The sequence below is a fragment of the Odontesthes bonariensis genome, chromosome 12 (assembly GCF_027942865.1).
Source record: "Odontesthes bonariensis isolate fOdoBon6 chromosome 12, fOdoBon6.hap1, whole genome shotgun sequence".
Classification (NCBI taxonomy): Eukaryota; Metazoa; Chordata; class Actinopteri; order Atheriniformes; family Atherinopsidae; genus Odontesthes; species Odontesthes bonariensis.
This window is the reverse complement of record NC_134517.1, coordinates 11839495-11861088: the sequence shown is the minus strand read 5'-3', so window position 1 is coordinate 11861088 and position 21594 is coordinate 11839495. Positions and strand designations below refer to the sequence as shown.

General features: G+C 40.6%; 1 protein-coding gene across 4 annotated transcripts in view; it reads right to left on the bottom strand.

The window, feature by feature from the left end:
- plekhm3 (pleckstrin homology domain containing, family M, member 3) overlaps positions 1–21179 on the bottom strand; it is a 56126-nt gene extending 34947 nt beyond the window's left edge. For 3 of the 4 annotated variants that reach the window (XM_075479097.1, XM_075479099.1, XM_075479100.1), the window contains exons 1-3: positions 21142–21179; positions 14850–15895; positions 6421–7530 (exon numbers count right to left, since the gene is read on the bottom strand). In XM_075479097.1, coding sequence (XP_075335212.1) covers positions 6421–7530; positions 14850–15372 — 1633 coding nt within the window. In that variant the 5' untranslated portion in view covers positions 15373–15895; positions 21142–21179. Of the gene's footprint in view, positions 1–6420; positions 7531–14849; positions 15896–16112; positions 16191–21141 lie in introns of those variants that run through there. The other variant, XM_075479098.1, reaches the window with a different exon arrangement.
- Positions 21180–21594: the final 415 nt, after the last annotated feature.

The window sequence follows — 21594 nt, the reverse complement described above, 5'->3', positions numbered from 1 at the left end:
GGGTGGACTTGAAACAAGTTCAAAGAAGTAACAGTGGAAACAGAAGATGGCACATTAGGCACTGCCGTCGCAACCATCAAGAGATCATGCACAGAGTAGTGTCTTCTTTAAAGAATCCGGTTTCCTTTCAGAGTAACAAAGGGAAATAAATAAAATGTTTAGGATGAACTAGGCTTTTGATGGTCAAGATTAGTGTTTACCATTGATGACTACAACCTTACATCAGTTTGTATATTGCTATATTTATCAAATTATCAAATCCTGAAAATACTCATCAAAATCAAAGAACAACCAGAGCTTCACATCCTCAGGTTCATACTAGTAACACAAACGTTGTGAAGTTAAAAATGTGAAGCTCGCATAAGCACCGAGATAGCCATTTCTACTCAAGGAACATCACATAACTCCTGCTTGCATGGTTTGGTTCAGATTTTTCCATTCCCATATCTCTTTGTGTGTTTTTTGTCTGCACTGCACTGTCCAAATTTTCACACCTTTTCAAGTTTTTTTTTAAATTTTCCCTCATTATATCACACACAATTGACAACAACATCAAAGCAAAAACATTTTTCTTTGTCGTTTTCTTTTTTTGTAAATCGCAAAAAGTTCAGTTTTCATTTGACTTTCAAGCAAGGACAAATGTGCCTTCGTTGTGCATTGGTGTCGTGCAAAAGTACAAAAGGTAGTATTGGGGAATGTCTAGGTTGTTGCGCCGCTGAGTCAGCAAACGAGTTAGTTACACAGACGAAGCGGTCTTTGTTTGGAAGGATATCCCGGTATTGCAGCATACATTGCTTTAACCAGCAGCTGTGTTGTCACTCAGCTGATTCGGACATGTTAGCACACACCGATGGAGTGCTGAGGAAACTTTGCTTGGTATTTCCAAAGGGCAATGACAGAGGGCTAATGTGTATTATTTTTTTTGCACTGATAAGGTGCCACTGTTGTATGAAATGGGCGAAATGACAAGCTCAAGCCTTCTTGGGAACAATCCTACAAGCCTGGCACAACTCTACTTTATATAATTTTCAAAATTCTAATGGTAGAACCAGTTGAACCAGACGATCTTTTTAATTTCCCTCAGTAGGTGCTTTACTGGGTTCAGGCCGAGGGTCTTGCTGGGTTATTCCAGGACTTTCTATATTTTCTTGTTGAAAACTTCTTCACCTCACTCTGACATTTTGAGCACTCTGGAAAAGGTTTTCAATCACGATGGCTCCATATTTTTCAGCATTCATCTTACCCTCAAACCAATAGCATGGTTCACAAGATTTCGGGGCCAATTTTCACATCCTCGACTAATATTGAGGATTGTAGTCAAACAGCCCAGATGTGAGGCGTATATCACTCAATATGTGTGAATGACTCTAATATGTGATTTGTGATGCTTGTGGAGACATCCCAGTCAGGGACATTTAATATTATGGGGCAGTTGGCGGGGTACGAGTTGATGAATGAGGAGCAACAATAAATCAAACTTATATAAATAAGGACACAAGAGACAGGGTGAAACCTAGATAAGGAGAATAAAAATAAAAAAAACATACAACAAACATGATGAAGAGCATGGTGAAGAAACTACAGTCTGATCAAGAAACTGCACAGCATTTGGTTGAATGTTGCCAAGAACACCAATGCTTTTTTTTTTTTTTCCCAGCGTGGAATATCATGAAAGATTTGAGAGAAACTGCCATATTGTACAAAATATTGTAATATGCTACCCTCTGTCACTCCTGTACATTGAACCGGCAAGGACTTTAAAACTTCCGATCAAAGGAGATCAGGCAACGATCCAATGACACTCAGAACAGGTTTCTTAGTCCATGTTACAGAAAAACATCCATACAGAATAATGCTGCTATCACTGTTTGACTGCAGAAACAGTACTAATTAAGTGATGTTCCCAGTGTCTGGCATGATAATATAATAAATTACTATATTAGCCAATTTTTGCTATGCCATTGTGGAAACGTCTGTATATGGAAAAATATACAGACAAATAAAGAAAAATATGAATCGACTTAAGATGAGTCTAAAGAATAACAAAATGAGAGTTTGATATTGTTTATCAACCCTGCATATAAATGCTGAAAACCTAACAATTATTCATTACCTATTTAACCAGGTTTTCTTGTGGCAGCATGCTACAGATGTCATGCATCTTTAAACAAGCTGTAACACATATGAGAGGCTGAGACTCTACTCAGCAAAGGGTAGAACAAGGGAAGAGTAGTGAAGAAAAAACAGTAAAGTATTAAGATGAACATCTTAAGTCGAAAAATATAGAACCTCATTGCTGTTGTGTACGACAACAGGATTTAAGCTCTTAAAGCCATTGACAGTCCAATTTTTAGATTGATTGATTTTTAACAGAAAAAAAGGATATCAAAATGCTGACATCAGACATAAGACCTATAACAAAGCCATGTAGAAATAGAATATATTTTTAAGGCCTTGAATTTAAATGGTTTAAACACAATTTCAGGGCCTGCTAAATAACACTGTGGAAAGCCAAGATGGGATCCTGCCAAATAAATATGGGGGGCAGCAGGAGAAATAAAGACAAAAAGAGGGAAAGGCTATGAGCATAAATAAACTGGTGAAAAGAGAAAGAAAAAAGGGAGGATAGGAGGGGAATAAACAGCCTGAGTGAGCAGAGGTGTTCTCTGTATAGAAAATGGACATATCCAGCTGTCCTGTCCATCCAGCTCTACCCTGAAACCCCTCAAACAAACAACTACGCTTACAACTGACCACTGTAGCATCCCCAGGCTGCTTTCATTAGCTCTCATTCATTCATTCATCCATTTTTCCTCTCCGCCGGTGCTTTAAACCCACCAATTATCATCAGTTGCCCCCAGACGGCCTCTATCCTTGTTCCCGTTTCAGCTGTCCTTTCAAACAGCCCCGCATTAATAAGCCAGTTGTTACACATAAAAGGGGAGGGGAGCGGTGATTATTCACAGCCCTCCTCAGAGAGTGAGAGGAAGCCCACGTTTCACACCCAGGGAGAGTAAAAGCACCGCCTGCCATTTAAGGGGTTGTCCAAGGGTATGGTATGGAGATTAACAGGAATATTAATAAAGTAGGCAGGGGCTGTACTGGTCCCAATCTGGAAAAAAGGCTCAAACTAAACACTGAAAAACAACCAATAAACTGCTTCATATTGTAGGTCAACATACAATCAAGTTAAAAGACAATACACCCTCTTTATATTCCCTTTCATTAAAAAAATCCTTTGATCTTTACCAACGCTCAAGATAAGGTCAATACAACTTCAGATGAACAGCAACATATGACATATTACGCTGCATCATTATTTATTCAATAAAAACTTAGCCAAAATGTAGAAGCATAGTGTAAAAACTGAGTACATCTTTACTGCTTCCAGGAATTTTGAGGGTAAGAAGCAGCCAGCTACTGCTAATCAAATGCACTTGATTAACTAATCATCAGAAAGTGTGAGCACCTGTATCAAAGCTGTCAGTAAGTCTGGAGCATTCGGGTGTGTGTTATCACAATGCCAAGGAGGAAAGACATCAGCAAATATCAGAGAAGCAACTGTTGCTCCCCATCCATTTGGGACGATTTCCAAATTATTTGGACTCAGTCATTCTCCGGTAAGAAAGATTATTCACGAATGGAAAACATTCAAGACAGTGTCCAATCTTCTTTCGAATGGACGTCCCAGAAAGTTCAACAAGATTAGACCATGCAATGCTCAGAAAAACCAAGAGCTACATCTCAGACTAAAAGTATGTTTTTTTTTTTTTTTTCAAGTGTTGAAGGAGAAAGAACACTGAGGCACTGGAGGGTGCTCCTCCAGGAGACTCCCTCGAGAGGGGTGATTGGGAGGAACGGCCCCCCCGGTCTGAATCAGAGTGGTGTTTTGTTATTGGACTTCTGTGCTCGTCACAGAATGTCCATAACGCACACCATGTTCAGGCATAAGGGTGTCCATATATGCACTTGGCACCAGGACAACCTAGGCCGCAGCTCGATTATCGACTTTGTGGTTGTATCGTCGGACTTGCGGCCGTATATCCTGGACACTCGGGTGAAGAGAGGGGCAGAGCTGTCAACTGATCACCACCTGGTGGTGAGTTGGCTCCGCTGGTGGGGGAGGAAGCCGGTCAGACCTGGCAGGCCCAAACGTATTGTGAGGGTCTGCTGTGAATGTCTGGCGGAATCCCCTGTCAGGAGGAGTTTCAACTCCCACCTCCGGCAGAGCTTCAACCTTGTCCCGGGGGAGGTGGGGGACATTGAGCCCAAATGAGCCATGTTCCGTGCCTCCATTGTTGAGGCGGCCGACCGGAGCTGTGGCCTAAAGGTGGTTGGTGCCTGTCATGGCGGCAATCCCCGAACCCGCTGGTGGACCAGTGGTGAGGTAAGTCGTCAAGCTGAAGAAGGAGTCCTATCGGGCCTTTTTGGCCAGTGGGACTCTGGAAGCAGCTGATGGGTACCGACAGGCCAAGCGGAACGCAGCCTCGGCGGTTGCTGAGGCAAAAACTCGGGCTTGGGAGGAGTTCATGAAGGCCATGGAGAATGACTCTTCGACGGCCTCGAGAGTTTCTGGTCCACCATCCGGCGGCTCAGGGGGGGAAGTGGTGCACCGTCAACACCGTGTATGGTGAGGGCGGGGCTCTGCTGACCTCAACTAGGGACGTCGTGAGTCGGTGGGGAGAATACTTCGAGGGGGCAGTCCCTCTGGACTGGCCTCTCCGGGTCGGGAATGAGATCCTTCCCCAAGTGGAGGAGTTGGTCACCTATGGTCACGAGCTGTGGGTAGTGACTGAAAGAATGAGATCGCAAATACAAGCAGGCAAAATGAGTTTCCTCCGCAGGGTGTCTGGGCTCTCCCTTAGAGATAGGGTGAGAAGCTCGTTCATCCGGGAGGGGCTCAAAGTAGAACCGCGGCTCCTCCGGATCAAGAGGAGTCAGATGAGGTGGCTCGGGTATCTGGTGAGGATGCATATGGTTAGGATGCCTCCTGGACGCCTCCCTGGTGAGGTGTTCCGGGCCCGTCCCACGGGGAGGAGACCCCGTGGAAGACCCAGGACACGTTGGAGAGACTATGTTTCTCGGCTGGCCTGGGAACGCCTCGTGGTCCCCCCCAGAAGAGCTGGAGGAAGTGGCCGGGGACAGGGATGTCTGGGTTTCTCCGCTTAAGCTGCTGCCCCCGCGACCCGATCACCGGAGAAGCGGAAGATGATGGATGGATGGATGGATGGATGGATGGATGGATGGATGGATGGATGGATGGCACTTGCCGACTTGGACGTGAGCCAGTGACAGGCAGACAGACGGTATAATAAAATGGTATAGTCCGCTATAGAAAAGTGCAGTTTGCCCCCTGCTGTATCGAAACACACCCACCTGGCCTTCAGCACACCGATAGTGCAGAGTCACATTAACCTTCAATTAGTGCATAATTTAAGTCAAACAGAATAATGTCAGTATAATTATGGGTTATAATGTATATATATATTTATGATATCTTCAAAGTAATTAAATATACAATCCATTAGTCAAGAAAACTTGATTCGAATAACAGCGGACTATTTTATGAAACTCCTACAACAGGTCTGGATCACTCGTAAATTCTGTTCGAACCTGTAAGAAAACATAAAAAATACGAAAAAAATTGAAAGAATTAGCTAACAGTGCAATAGCACATGTTTATTTATTCATTCAGCTTAAAGTATTGGTGAAATAAAGACAGATACTGCCTTATTTAAGAGGCTGTATCGTCTATGCCCTGTTCTCTCCCATTATATGGATATATGCGGATCTCGAGTAATCTAAATATCTTCCGAAGGACGCCGACTTTCAACAAACTGTTATCGGTGAGTAGATGAACATATTTTATGCCAGAAATAAGGTCCAGGTTTTAAAAAAAAACTTCTTCTTTAACAACACATGAAAATACAACTGCAAAACATTTTGAGCATGCAGGGTGAGCCAATCCTCCTTTGGTGAAAACTTCAGAACCGAAAATGGTCGTTCATGCAACTATGACATTCAAAGACAAGTGCAATTTGTTTGTGTGAACAAATGATGAAGTAGAGTTGTTGCTCAATGGGACGTTACAGTATAAGGCGATGAGGCTGGGTCCAGTCTAGTTTCCTGAGAATTTCAAAAAGCATTCTCACTTCACTGATGACGAGACAACACGAGCCGAGCAGGGTTAGAAGGTGAGTGTATTATTAACCGTTTCAAAGAAAAGAAAAAAAAAAGTATAGTCACTTAAGAGGTCATATAAATATAAAATGTTGTGTATAAATTTGTGTTGGAAGTGTTGCAGAGACTAATTAGGCAGGAAAAGAGGGCACTAAAGAAAAGTATGAGTGAAAATCTACTTATTCTTATCCATTTTTTTGTTTTTGAGTATGCATGTGTTTGTTTGTAAAGGCCACTCACCTGCACACTTAAAGCTTTGAGCTGTGAGCCCCTTCTCCACAGCCAGGCAGGTGAGAATACTGAGGAAACTGGTGGTGACAGACTGTCGCTTGGCTCTCTGGGCCTCCTTTTGCCTCCTGTCCCTGGACTGTTTTGATCTCAGCAGCACTCCATGGAGGTCTGGAAGTCCTTTACCTGATTCTTTCCCTTCTTCTTGTGCAGGCCTCTGTGCTCTCACAGTGTCCTGCAGAGCCTCCACCCATTCCTGGGCCTTGATGTGATCACCAGCTTGAAGTTTGAGTACCTCTTTGGGGAAAACAGCCTGGAAAAATTCCCCTTTATTTGTCCACAAATCTCTGTTCTCCCGCTCCTGATCATAGTGTACACCCAAGCAGGATGCAAGGGAGTACTGAAGGACGGGCTTGGACACAGACCCACGCCCTTCGGTAGGGAACGCCTGGACCGTAGACCTTGTCAGGACAAAGGTGAAGGCCCGCCAGTTGTTCTGATCCATCAGCAGGTGAAGCACATCAGCTTTTAGGACATCCTGGCAGCGCTGGGTGAACAGAGGCAGGGTTGTTGGTCTGCTCACGGGACCAGAATTAGGCTGAGAAGAGAGCGATGCCTCTGCTGATGTGGAGGTGTCACTGTCACAATCAGGTCTGGTGTCAAGCCCAGACAGAGAGCGTGATGAGGAAGGTGATGTGGGTGCAGGAAATTTGGTGATCTGCTGATTTTCTACCCCCGTCTTTTGATGGTGGTTTTCCTGCCTTACAGGTCTGGTTGCCCGCACCTTCTCCAACATCAGCCTTCTCCATTCCATGGCTTCCCATTGGTTTGCTGCCCTCAGCTGGAGACGTGTGCTGTTGAAGAACACAGCCTGGAGCGTGCGCTGATCAGAATGCTGGCTGATCTGATTGGGCTGGCTGCAGGGTGCTGGTGAGATGACACTCTGGCAGTGTGACAGTGAGTAGGCGGTGCCCAGCTGGCGGTTGGCACTGCTGTCCAGAGTGTACAGCCTGAGCTCGCAAGAAGTCAGCTCAACATAGCAGGGTGCCCAGCGGCCCCGGGGCCCCTCACGCTGCTCCATCTCAGCCTGCTTCACCACACTGCTACTGCTGCCTTTATCAGCTACAAAGACACAGAGGAGGAGAAATGAGACACAGATAAGTCATATATGCGTGTTCAGGATCAGCTGTTGTAATCTCTGTAAAGTCCTCTCTGACCAGCAAGTTAGAGCTTCTGCTCTCAGTGACAACCCACTGCCATTTTGTTTTGTTGAGATTGTCGCTTTTCTCCCCCTGGTCGTGAGGTGCGCCATTCTGATTGTCCCCATTCTCACTTTTGTTGAATAAAATATACTCTATCCTTCATGAAACTGGAGAAAATCAAACATTTCCTTTATGGCTTGAGCAGTAACTTTTCCAGTCCTTATAGATCATGTCTTTTCATTCAGCTGGATTTTGTCTACCCTGCCCTCTTCCGCGACCCATGCTCCCTGCACCCCACAACTAAGCTTTGATTTCCCTGCACTAGTAACGCTTGGAGTCTAATGTCATGTGCATATGTATATTTTATTAATATATTAACTATATTTATTTATATACATTTTGTGTTTATAGTTTGGGCTTATGTACTGTTCTGTTTTTTATCATTTATCTTACCTTCTGTAAAAATTCACAGAATATTAAGGGGAATATGTATGTTTTTCAGAAAGACATAAATCAATCATACATAAAAATTACAGGTACTATTGGCCCAAATAACATGTCTTTAATTTTTACTAAACGTCAGACTTAACTATAGCACCTACTGATAGGGTAGTAATAAAATCCTATAAAAAAATCTTTTTTTCACTGAATAGCTGAATAAATCTTATTGTAATATCATTATAGAGATTATAGAGACTAACCAATAAGAGTTAGAACCTAATTTTAACATTGAAGATATCCATACATCAGTATGCAGATCCCTGGAACCGAATAAAATCTGGCATAAATCAGTAGAAAGTGTGATTCCATCTTTAAAATGTTATTGAATAAGGTTAACATAAAACATGTCTGACAACCAGTGCTGAGATGGTTTAAATTGCACAATGAGATTCAATGTCTGGAATTTCTTAGGATCTAAAAGCAAGGTAGAGACACTGGAAAAAAGTCTGTTGAGCTTTGACAACAAACAGTATTTACACGACAGATCTGAACTTTCGGCTAATGTAATGTCATGGTGAACAATACAGCTACTACAGGTAGCACAAGCAACAAAAACAACACCAGATAAAGTCTAATATATTAAACCCCAGCATTGATACAACTTGCCGAGGTCAAAAGTAACCACAACATCCATCCATCCATTTTCTATACCCACTTAATCGGGGGCGTGGGGGCAGCCGGGAGCCTATCCTAGCTTACATTGGGCGAGACGCAATGTACACCCTGGACAGGTCGCCAGTCCATCACAGGGCCACACAGAGCCAAATGAGATACACAACCATCCACCTTCACACTTTAGAGGGACAATCTAGAGTCACAAATTAACCTAACATGCATGTTTTTGGACGGTCGGAGGAGGCCGGAGTACCCAGAGAGCTAACCACCACACCGCCGTGCAGCACACCACAGCAACCGTTTACAAACTTGCAGTGTTTGCAGAGGCTGGCGACTTTGTTGACATTACACTGTACATACATTACAGCTCTGGTAAAAGATCCCAACTAGACAGTATTTTACCAACAAATGTGTACCCAACTTTTCACATAAGCGTAAAGAATGAAGTGATGGTACATCTTTTTTTTTTAAACGTGTAAAAGTCACAAAAATACCTACAACTCTCTAATCTGCAGTTATCTAATTATAATTTGCCTCAATTATAGAAAGGACTCCTCCATTACAAAGGAAAATTACTATACATATTAAATTACAATCGAAATGTACCAGAACGGATCAAATCTCATCAAATTGAACTGAACGTTTCCGCTTGAAAATGTATCACATCTTGACGCATGTATTTAGATACAAATCAAATTGTCTTTTGGAGGGAGATATACACACCCCTACTTAAAGATTCATTTTGAGGTATAATGAGCATGTTTGAGGTTTAATACTGACTCAGTGAGGCAGCTTTCAAGTTACTTAGAAAATTTTTACCGCATTTTTACCAAACAAAAGCACTCAAAGAATGAATTATCTGCCAAGGTCAATTATGAAATACTTATATACATATTACTATTGGACATTGTTTATCTTTTACTATTAAAGAAGAAAGAAGAAGAAAGAAAACTATTGGTTGTAACTTACTTGTAAGCCTGTGACAAAGTTACGGCTAGGACAATCATGTATTTTCCATCTTAGATTTATCACAGTTTTGACTAAATCAATCTCAATCGGCACCAACGTTGGATGGGTTCTTCTTCTTCTTCCAAGTTCCATGAATTTCAACTAGTAGCTTTGCAAAATCTAGCTAACGGATAGCCAAGCATACAGACAGACAGACAACTGGCAACGATCACATATCCATGACTGAGGAATGAGGAAAGAAGTAGACTAATAAATATTTCATATTTGCTGAAGATCCCCCTAAAAGAGGAACAGAAAGAACCATCTGCTGTACAGAACAGGATAATAATAACTACAAGTCATGTGAATAAACTGGTGACACCAGAAGAATTTATAGGACTTAATATGGGGCTAGAAAAGATCAAGGCTTTACATAGTCACTGACCTGTTCTGTTGTCTACATCTGCCCTTATTTGTTCATAAAGAAGTCAACAGACATGAAAACATCTACTACAAAGTAAGCTTCAAGGCTTTTTCTGTATCTATATTATGTAAATTTAGTGTTTAAGCTTCTTCACTTCAACACTGAGTTACACTGAATTAGCTGTAATACTTGTATTACTTAGTTGTAATATGCATGCGTTTATTCCCTATTTTAATCCTCAATACAGAGACATTTTGACCTAGAATTCTAAAAAAATAATAATAATAATTTTAAAGTACTTACTGGACAGTTTTTAAAGGGTTTGTTTAAAGCCAATAACAGTAATTGATACCCCACCCCTAAACCAAACTGACTTACTTGCAAACCAACACCATTCACAATCTAATTGGCAGATATTGCATTTGGTGTCTTTAATGTGCTGGATCACTCACCTAGAAAACAGGAAAAATAAATGAAAAAGAAAAAAGCAAAGCTCTGGTTAATTCAAGGCTGGGAAGTGCATTGTCTCATCAATCTTAGCGAAACAGCAGCAGACAAGGTGCCACTGCAGGTCATGGACTTTGCATGTTAACAAACCTTTTGCTTAAGGAACAAATTAATATGCAAATAAATGTAGCTTGAAACAAGTCTAGCTGATTGGCAGTCTTCACGCTTGGGAGGGTCAAGATGAGAATTGGCCATTGTGACGAGGAAAGCTACTTTTTTGAATTAGTTGTTACGTCGTCCTCGACATCAAACAAAGTAAAAGTCTAATAGACATGTACAAGCTTTCAAACCTAATTAACACTTCATTCTCAGTGTTGCTTGCACCAACTAAGGCTCTGGTGTTCAATTCAATGACATTTCGAACTTCTACTTAAGATAACATGTTGTTTAACAAATCTAACATGGAGTTTCTGTTTCCTGGATATCAAATTACAGATAACCTGCAGGAACACAACAGTAAATGATAAATACATTCATTGAATCAATTTTCACATTGAAAAGGTCCGTTTTAGATGGTATTGAGATATCTATGTTAGTAAAACCTACACCCAGCGAGTTCATATGTACAGTTGAGTCAAGTTAAGGTTTTAGCTCGACCTGTGTCCACAGGAGGGAAATCAGGTTATGAAGTGAAATCTGACTTATGGACAGCATACATGGGGACACACATCCAGCATACACAGTATACACAGCGCAATGTTTCAAAATGAACAATGTGAGGTGCTCGGGCATTGTAGTTACATTGCAAGGCCGTGCAATGTCAAAAAAGGCTAACCAAGACAAAAATGTTGCTCAAAAACATCACAAAAGAAAATGCAGCCTCAGCTTCATGAAAATATTTGATATCAAACAACTGATTTGTTTAACCTTTTAAATCTACAACACAAAGATGATCATGAGGAGTTCAGGCCCAAATAAACTATTGTGACATGTTGATTAATATTTGCATAGAATGATAAAAACAAGTACTTCATTTCTACCTCTAAACTCATGTCAGAAGACACCTTACAGCACTAAACTGCTGTTGTTAAATGCAAAACATATACCTTTCAAGGACAAGATCGGTTTTTTGACATTGGGCCCTTGATTTCACATTATAACATTATGTTCTACTCACCCCTGCTTGTTGTTGAACATTTGGAGCTGTTCCGAAGATATTCGCGAGGCGTCTGGCTGCTCTCTTGAGATATTCGGCCATGAAACGGTTTCCTATGGGCAAGCTTATACAGGCACAAACTATGCTGTTTATAATTTATTAATTACTGTACACTAGCACTGATAACGTGGAGGTGCGTCGCTTACTTAAAAAAATCCGGGTTACTGTAATTTTGATTTTATTGTCGTAAAGTGGGTGTTACTGACGTCCTCGTCGTGCTACTGCCACAGACAGCCCACAGACCTGCTGCCTGTTTATTCATTCGGCTAAAATTCAAAATTAGTAACCCGGATTTTTTTAAATAAGCGACGCACCTCCACGTTATCAGTGCTAGTGTACAGTAATTAATAAATTATAAACAGCATAGTTTGTGCCTGTATAAGCTTGCCCATAGGAAACCGTTTCATGGCCGAATATCTCAAGAGAGCAGCCAGACGCCTCTCGAATATCTTCGGAACAGCTCCAAATGACCAACAACAAGCAGGGGTGAGTAGAACATCATGTTATAATGTGAAATCAAGGGCCCAATGTCAAAAAAACGGTCTTGTCCTTTAATGCATTACTATATTTTCCTGTCATTTCTGTTTTTTTTTTCCACACACAAAAAAAAATACATATTGCAGTAAAAACTGAATAATGCTATGTCAATTTTTTTTCCAGTACCATGATTCCTCTGTCTGGGAACAAATATGTTGGCTAATAATGCACATAATCAACAACAGAAGTTAAACTTTTCTATATTCTGTATCTGAATGCATCATCTGGCAAGAGGTCACCTATTTATGCCACTGGGTTACTATCCATGGATTGATATAATACCAAAAGTTTATCTCTGCTTGGTCCAATTTGTTTAATTTCAAAGTCATGATAAACTACTACAGTAGTACACCTCCATAACATGTGCATCTGAAAAGTGTTGGCTGCTAATTTTTCTGTTTCATTTTCTTATTCTTCATGCCCTGCCACTAGGGAGCACAAACCAGTGTATTTCTAATGCAGGTCTCAAGCCCGGATAAATGGTGAGGGTTGCGTCAGGAAGGGCCGAAAGAAGAAGAACTTTCTTATTCTTCTTGTCTCTATTGCCATCTGTGGCTTACTATCCTAAATGTTTAAATTTTGAATATTAGATAGAAGTTAAATAGGAATTGACAGTTTGAGGAACCTAAATTGAAGCTTCACATTAAATCTGGTTGGGTTATATAGATATACGTATGTTGTTTATATAAAACAGTGATTATTTTTTACATTGACTGGCAACACATCCCCAGCTGTCAGTAATGTAAAGGCAAACAGTCCCATTTTTTGTTATTTACGTGAATAAAGAGACACAGCATGGCTGGGCTAAATCACTTTGCCTTCTGCTTATTACTATCCTTTTCCTACTTCTCTTCTTTCAGTACACATTGAGCCAAACTAAACAGCCTTATGTCTTTTCACACATATGCTAATACTAAATAACCCTGCCAGTATCAGGGGCTGGGTAATTGGGTTGCCTCTTCTCTCGCCTCATTTGAGTCCATTTGCTGACAGGATTACAGGCTATTATCCCTCAGGATCCCTTAGGATCTCCTTAGGCCTTGAGCCAAAACACACAAACAAATGTGCTGTGCGTGTGTGTGTGTGTGTGTGTGTGTGTGTGTATGTGTGTGTGTGCATATATGAAAAAATTTTCACATTGAAAAGCTATACATTATATATATATCGAGCTCTCTGCCTTAATACGGGCGGTCACAGCACAGCTGTGTCAGTTTAAGTTATCATCATCTTCTATCATTATTGCTTTCTCTGAGGATGCTTCAATGGAAGTACTGCACACGCCCCGATCTGCAGCGCAAATAGTCCAGGACTCCAAAAGCCTCTCAAAGGCAGAGAAAGCTTTTCGGTGAATGGGCGGTCGATCGGAGTGGAGGAGGAGAAAGAGGAGGAGGAGGTGTGCATGCCTCTCGCAGGTAAGGGCCAGCCTTCTGGCTGGAATTAAGAATACTTTAGGTTCAATGATTTGGTCACCAGAGGGCATGACATCATTTTCGATGAGTCCAAGCAACTCTCCACAACGCAAATGTGTATTTAGGCAAATCTGGGATTACAGGGTCAGTTTGCCCAGAAACATTCACATAGGAGCAAAACTGGGTAAAAAAAATGACATGATTTGAATAACAGTGATTACCTCTTAAAAATAGCCAGTGCATGTCAGTCTGTAATAAATTAGATGGTAACAGTTCAAGTAATTAACCGTTTAGTTGAAGGAGAAATTCATTTTTAAACTGCGCATTAAAAAAAAAACAAAAAAAACATGTTTTAGGCAAGCTTGAGAGGTCTCTTCCTTTTTCAAAAGAGAACATAAATATACACCTAATGTGAACAATCAGCTGTTTCTGCTTCTACAGAAAAAAATATATTTAATGACATGTAGGAATTATCACAATGTACCCATGTATAAAGAAATAAAGGTTTAATTTGTATGCTCAAAGGTACAGTTCTCTGAAAAGTACCCAGTCAGGTACAAAACAAACACTAACAAACCTGAGTGTCAAGGCCTGTTTTCTAAATGTTTTTACCCAACCTGTAGCCACACTTACTTTGCCAAACTGGAAAACAAGTGCCGATTTAAAAATAAAAAAAAATCTACAGGAACAATGATTGGTCTCCAAAATATTTTGGATCTATATGAGATATATATAGATCATATAGAACCAAAAAATGTTATATTTTAAAATATGTTAATATTTTTATATATATAATCTATATAATACTTCCTTTGTTTGATACATTTTGGTTCCCAGAAGCCTGCCAAATTTCAGATGTGACTTTAGAAATAACGTGTACGGTTAATGTTAATTAGCCAATTAATTCACATGCAGTCAATTTGTCGAACACCACAAGGGGGTGCTGCTAAAGGGCTGCTAAACACAGTCGAGCAAGAACAAACTGACAAGCAAAAGAAATGAAGTGCATTACTTCAGAAGATTTGACAAGCATGAGCACAAAAAAATCTTCAACCAATTTTAGACTAAGTGATTAAAAGATCAATCTTTTCAGTTTGATCAGGAATCAAACAGACGCACACATGCTATATATGTGAACTCACCTTCTTGCTGGTGGTTGAGGATCATGTTCTTCAGAGTGTTGCTGTCCACTGCGGGCAGTCCGTTGTCCGTGTAGGCAGACGGCCGATAGTTGACGTCTGATCTGGACCGATTGTGTCCCTTCTTGAGAACTGAGCTGGATGAGGCATTGCCAGTGTTGTTAGTGCACTCCTTGGTATGTGCAGCCAAGTCGTTGGTGGAGCGCGCTCGGCTTCTCTTGCCATGCCTCAAACCCATCCCTAGTCCCAGCACACTAAAATTGTCAGCCCAGGCCAGGCCAAGGGGCCCCACCTCTGGCTGCTCTCCAGTAAATAGACCCCACACTCCACTGGAACTCAGCTTCCCCAGCGCAGCACTGGATACATCCGGTAGCTGCTTTGGCTGCCTTGGAGGCTGGCAGTTGTTTGTTTGAGCTTGGCTTGGACCTTGGCCTTGCATCCTATCTATGCAGTGGATGAAGTCCTCTGTGGCCTCAAGAGCTGGGCTGATATCACCTACTACGTCAAGCTGCTCAAGACCCTCCATGGCTGTACCAGGACAGGCCTTACCCTGAGCTTGAAAAGGTACAACTAGACAGTTTTCCTAATACAAGCACAAAAACCCTGTTAGCAGCATCCACATGTCCAACAAGCAAAACTAGCTATGACTTGGCTCTGCGGGCAACTTAGGAAGAGAATAAAAATATCCAGGATGTCTGCAAAATTCAAAAACTGTCATGATAAGCCAAGTCCTGCTCTTCACCTCAAGGCTTCATCCAGTTTTGGTCTTTCTTTTCAGTTACGTTCTTCTAGCTCTGGAAGAGAAAGGCTTTTCCTCAATGAAAGGGGAGCTGCTGCGGATTCATGCCCAAGCTCAGCAGAACCAATGCTGACTGGGACTCTAAATACAATACAATTTGAGTGGAAAACTAAAAGGGAGAGAAAACCCTGAAGTCTGAAGTGTTCAGGGGCTGGAGTCAATCAACCAACTGCATTGTGATTTGTATTCCTCTGGCCAATCAGGCAGTTGTAGGGTCATCAGGCAGAGGCTGTTTGTTGCTTCACTGTAACTAAAAGAAAAGAGAGAAAGAGGAAATTGTGAAGACAACAGGAAGAAAGAAACAGATGACAGTAGTACTTTGATTAATCTCTACCCAAATTGCCTCTCAGTCCATTTTTCATTTTTTAAATTCAATGAGAGTCTGTCAACACAAAAGTTAGATAAGACCACAGTGAAGCTTCTACTTCAAACTACCTACCAATCAGCAGTCCTTTCATCACACTGACCTTAACAGATTCTTCTTCACCAAACAGAAACAATCATCCTCCCTCACATGACCTGATGAAATCATCCTGGACTTCCTGTGCAGCCGCTTATCACTGAGCTGAGCAGAGTGAAGTCAGGCCTGGGTGGGGTTCCCATCCATGTGCCTGACCACCCGTCTGTTCCGATTCCCTCCATTCCATATACTGTATATATATATATATAAATAAATACACACACTACTTTCGCTCTCATTAGTGCTGTCTAGCTCTCATTGATTTTCTTCTCCACAGCTCAGCTTCTTTTACTTTTCTCCACATATGAATTATTGAAGGGCCACACACTGCAATTCCATTAGTGACAATATGCAAAATATTTTCAATCTTATTCATGATAATTTGTTAGATGTAGGACATTATTGTAGGTTTTACAATTATTTTCAATAGGTTATTTTAGTAAATTTGAAGTCCTTTTTATTTTATTTGAGTTCTTATTCTTTTTTTTGGATATAATATTTCCTGCAAAGAAGCAATTTCACAGCTAATATCATGAAACTTCATGACATTCCTTCCAACTACACCAAGCTAAAAACTCGTGCTATACTGATGATACTCAGCTGTACTTATCTATGAAATCAGATGAAACCAATCAGTTAGTTAAACAACAGGCATGTCAACAAGATATAAAGACCTGGATGACTCAAAATTTACTGCTCCTAAATTCAGACAAAGATGTTGCCTTTGGTCCTGAGCGCTTCAGGGAGAAACTGTCTAGTTATATTAGTTAATCAAGATGGCATTTCCTTGGTATCTACTACTACAGCGAGGAACCTTGGAGTTATTTTTGACTAGAATATATCCTTTGAGCACATTTAAAAGAGGTTTCTCAGACTGCCTTCTTTCACTTTCGTAAGATTGCCAAAATTAGGAACATCCTGTGTCAGAGTGATATAGAAAAACTGCATTTGTTACTTCATGATACGACTACTGTAATTCTTTATTCTTTTCCTGTCCAAAAAAATCTATGAAAATCCTCCAGCTGATCCAAAATATTGCAGCCAGAGTTCTGATGAGATCTAGCAGGAGAGATGATATTTCTCCAGTTTTACCTTCTCTTCATTGGCTCCTTTTTAAATTCAGAATAGAATTTAAAATTCTTCTCCTCACATATAAAGCTGGGCTTGATCGGCGTGTTTCTCTCTGGAGTTGTGGCTCTAGCAAGCTGCATATTTGCAGCAGCACAGTCCTTGGCAATCTAATTCGCAATGTCAGCCATTTGTCTGTCTACACGGTTTTGGAGCACACATGAGTCAAATTAACCTTCAATTAGTGCACAATTTAAGTCAAATAGAATAATGTCAGCATCATTATGGGGTATAATGTATATATTAATTTATGTTTGCTTCAAAGTAATTAAATATACTAGCAAACTTGATTGGAATAACAGCGGACTATTTAACGAAACTTCTACGACAGGTCTGGGTCACTCGTAAATTCTGTTCGTACCTGAAAGAAAATACGAAAAGATTGGTGAATTCGCAAATTTTCTTGAATCCCTCGTACGCACGACTTAAGAACAAATCTGTGCGTACAAACGGTTGTTGCATGAGGCCCATTATGCTTCAATGTTAGTGATCGCCACATTTGTAAAAATATGTACCCTGCACCTGGTTGGATGGATTTGTACAAGCTGGCGTCATGACAACTTCTACATTTGTGGAGTAAAGTTTAGTGATATGTCAAGACAGCTGAGGTTCACTCAGACTACTACTGATTGCTGACAAATTATAACATTTATAATTTAATCACTCAACTCCCGGCTGGGGCCTTTCTGTGTGGAGTTGCATGTTCTCCCCGTGTATGTGTGGGTTCTCTCTGGGTACTCCGGCTTCCTCCCACTGTCCAAAAACATGCATGTTAGATTAATTGGTGTCTCTAAAATTGGCCCTAGGAGTGAGTGTGTGCGTGTGTGTGGTTGTGTGTCTGGTTTGTGTCTGTGTGGCCCTGTGATGGACTGGCGACCTGTCCAGAGTGTACCCCGCCTCTCGCCCGATGACCACCGGGATAGGCTCCAGCCCCACCGCGACCGACGGATTAAGCGGGTATAGAAAATGGATGGATAATTGTATCACTGCTTGTGTATGAAAAAATAAAAAAAAGTCTAGTTATACTGCATTTAGCCATGCTTCTGCTGCTAATCTCGGGACCCAGACAATATCTGCTGGTGCTGGGCTAAATGTCAGGTCTGATAAACCGGCTTCTGGAGTTAGAAACTCCTAAAAGCATAGGAATGGCAGGACATACATTATCATCATGATACTTCCACAGGCATGCGACCTTATACAATTCCTTCCGCTTTCTAAAGAACTGCTTAATGGTTTAAAGATGTATGGCTAGATTTCTTTCTTCATTTTAATTTTTTTTTCTAATTACACCAATGTTAGAGCTGGTTATTGCTTGGCAAAGACAGGGAAGGCCAGGATCACTGTCAGTTGCTGGTGGGCAGAGATGAGGGTGGGGCCAGATTAGCATATTCATAAAACATTCACTGGATGAGGAGGAAGATCTAGAGTCATGTCCCCAGCAATTTTCAAGAAGAGTTTTTTTTTCATGGCAAAACTTTTAAATGTACAATTTAGAGGTGCCCGGCTGAGGTTTTTGAGGATTTACAACTTGTTGGATTTTAAGTTTGGTTATGTCTGGATGATTAAAAGGGACTAAAATGTCACAAATAAACTGGAGTCAAATATTCCGATTTACTTCCACCAAGTTATGAAGCATCAGATACTGAGACATCAACTGTAGTGGTGATGACGAGCACACATCAGCTCATGATCTATTTTAATTTTGACACCTGCCATAACTATAAACTACCATGTTTAGCATGACATCATCTTACTGCAAATATAGCTCTGACTACACTGTAAATCACCATCAGTTACTCATGCTTCCCTCTAAACTCTTGTTGACTCACATGTGCTGCCAAGCCCACGCTGCCAACTCAGTACGACAGCCAAGAGAAGACTGATTTGAAGCACATTTAATCTGTGAAGAAATAAAACTCCACGACAAAACAGAAAAGATTGCTTTTGTGCTAATATGGAGTTTGTGGGGAAGGAAGACATTTAAACAGAGAAAATCCCATTATTCAAATATTGATTTGATTGTGTCCAATGGCAGAGTACACTATGGACAACTGACGTGGACTTGTGCTGGAGTACCTGGAGAGAACATATTAAGTCCACACAGAAAAGCACAGGGCCATATTTGAACTAAGAATCTTCTTGCTGCAAGGCAACCGTGCACACCATGCAGACACTGCCAAGACTTTGTGGATAGAAATGATTCACTGATGTCCACTGTTACAGTGGACCTGTGATCACCAGTCTGGAACTAAATTTTGATGTTCTCCCGTAAAAATACGAAATCTTTATTAGAAGAAATTTGAAATGTGGGCAATGAATCCAAATTCATTTGGATGAATTTATTATTTTTTTTTTTAATCAGAGTTTTGTGCCACAAGCTGTATTCTTACTACAAAAACAGTGCAGTATCTTCACTTAGACCAAAGTAATGTATACAGAAGACATAGACACACGCATGTTGGGCTGGAATACAAATCTAAATAACAATAAATCTTGATTAAATACCCAAGCAAATACCTGTTGGATGATCACTCACTAATGCTTGCCCTTTCTGGGAAGATACTCTCTGTGATCTGCAGGATCAGCAAATTCTAAACAAAACATTTATTGCATTATAATGTGGATATCTATTCAATTTAGGACTCTGTGTGTCTCTAGTTTATTGCTGAATTACATTTATTTCAATGTTAATTGTTACGATTTTCATCCAACTCACACACAATTCAGCATATCAGGCTACTTGATACATATGTGGAAAGTTATGTAGTATGCATCTTTATTTGTGTTAGCCAAGTTGAGACATAGTCTCTTTATGAGACACCCTGTGAGACAAAGCTGTTTATAACCAGCTTCAATTAGTAATGGAGAAACAGCGGTCAGTAGTACTAGAAAAGCTACATGAAGCTTGTTAAAAGTTGGCTTTATTAAAGAATAAATCATTTACCTGACATTATTAGGGAGACGGGCAAGACTAGATTTAAATTTAAGCAAAGGTAACATGAGACAACACTAATACATAGTTAACAATGTTTTTTATTTGGTGTGAGCAAAATGTTTTGCTGAGGGATGAAGGATTGTACATTGTTTTGTTGGTCTGAGGGATGAATCATCTGCATTTCTGTGTTTCAGGCTTGTATTTTTACTTTACCAATTGTGTTTTTTAATGTATTATTGTATGTCAAAGTGATACTTTTATGCTGGACTCTTGGCAGAATACCTTAGTTGGAGCAAAAGAGATCAGTACTTTAAAAATTCCTTAAAAAAAAGATGCCAGAAAAATAAAAAAATAAAGACACCATTACATTTTTTTTTTCATCGTGTTTCTCAAAAAATAATGTAAACTAAAAGAATTGAATTTACATGAAGTCTTGCATCACTTGTCCTCACATCTAACGCGAATTAGCTCGTATTTAACTTGTAAAGGCGGGTTTCCACGCGTATACTATGAATGTTTAATAAGGCCAGCAGCCATAACTAATGACAAACAACCAGCGTCCAGCCAAAGTTTAACTGCTGGAGTGATGCTGTATCAACAAACACACAGTCAGCATCTCTGCAGGAAGCAGAAGAGAAGCCATGGTCAGCTTTTCGGACTGCTTTCATGACAACCTGCGCTTGCTGCAAAGTCTGTATCACAACACACAGATACTTAAATAAATTCGCTCACCTACTTTTAAACCCTTTTAAACACAGGGCAAATAAGGCCTGTGTTTATCCCTGGCTAATGTGGTGAGAGCTAACGGCTAACGTTAGCCGCTCTCCATCCTTGATCAATGTCATTTTAATAAAACAGAAAACTCGTCACTCACTCAAATCACAACTATCACGTCGCGTTGGAGTTATGCTGATATTGTCCAGTGATGAAACCGGTATCACGCACCAGCTGCAAAACATAAATCCAAACTCACCTTACTGTGTTTACCATTATGTCATTCCACGGTCCATCGGGTAAAAGTCCTCGGTGAGGAAACCAGGACAAGAAAATAAAGATTCCGCTTAATGTTCGTGCGTGCAATAATTACATAGAATGACTTGCACATGTTGTACTTGAGTTATATATGAGGACCCTACGTTAAAGTATGAACGAAAATATAATTAACAGATATTGGTAGGTATTTGATTAATTTACAATGTTCTCTATTTCTGCCATTTAAATAAACCAATCCCTCTCTTCGCTCTCTCTCTAACATAGAGAGACACGCACACGCACATACATACATACATACATACATACATACATCCCACCACCAAGATCAGTGCCGTAACCAGCATTGAGGACACACAGGTCATGACCTCGGTATTTTCCCCGGTGTTTTTTTTAAATTTATTATTTTTTTTTTTATTCAGAGAAATGTCAAATT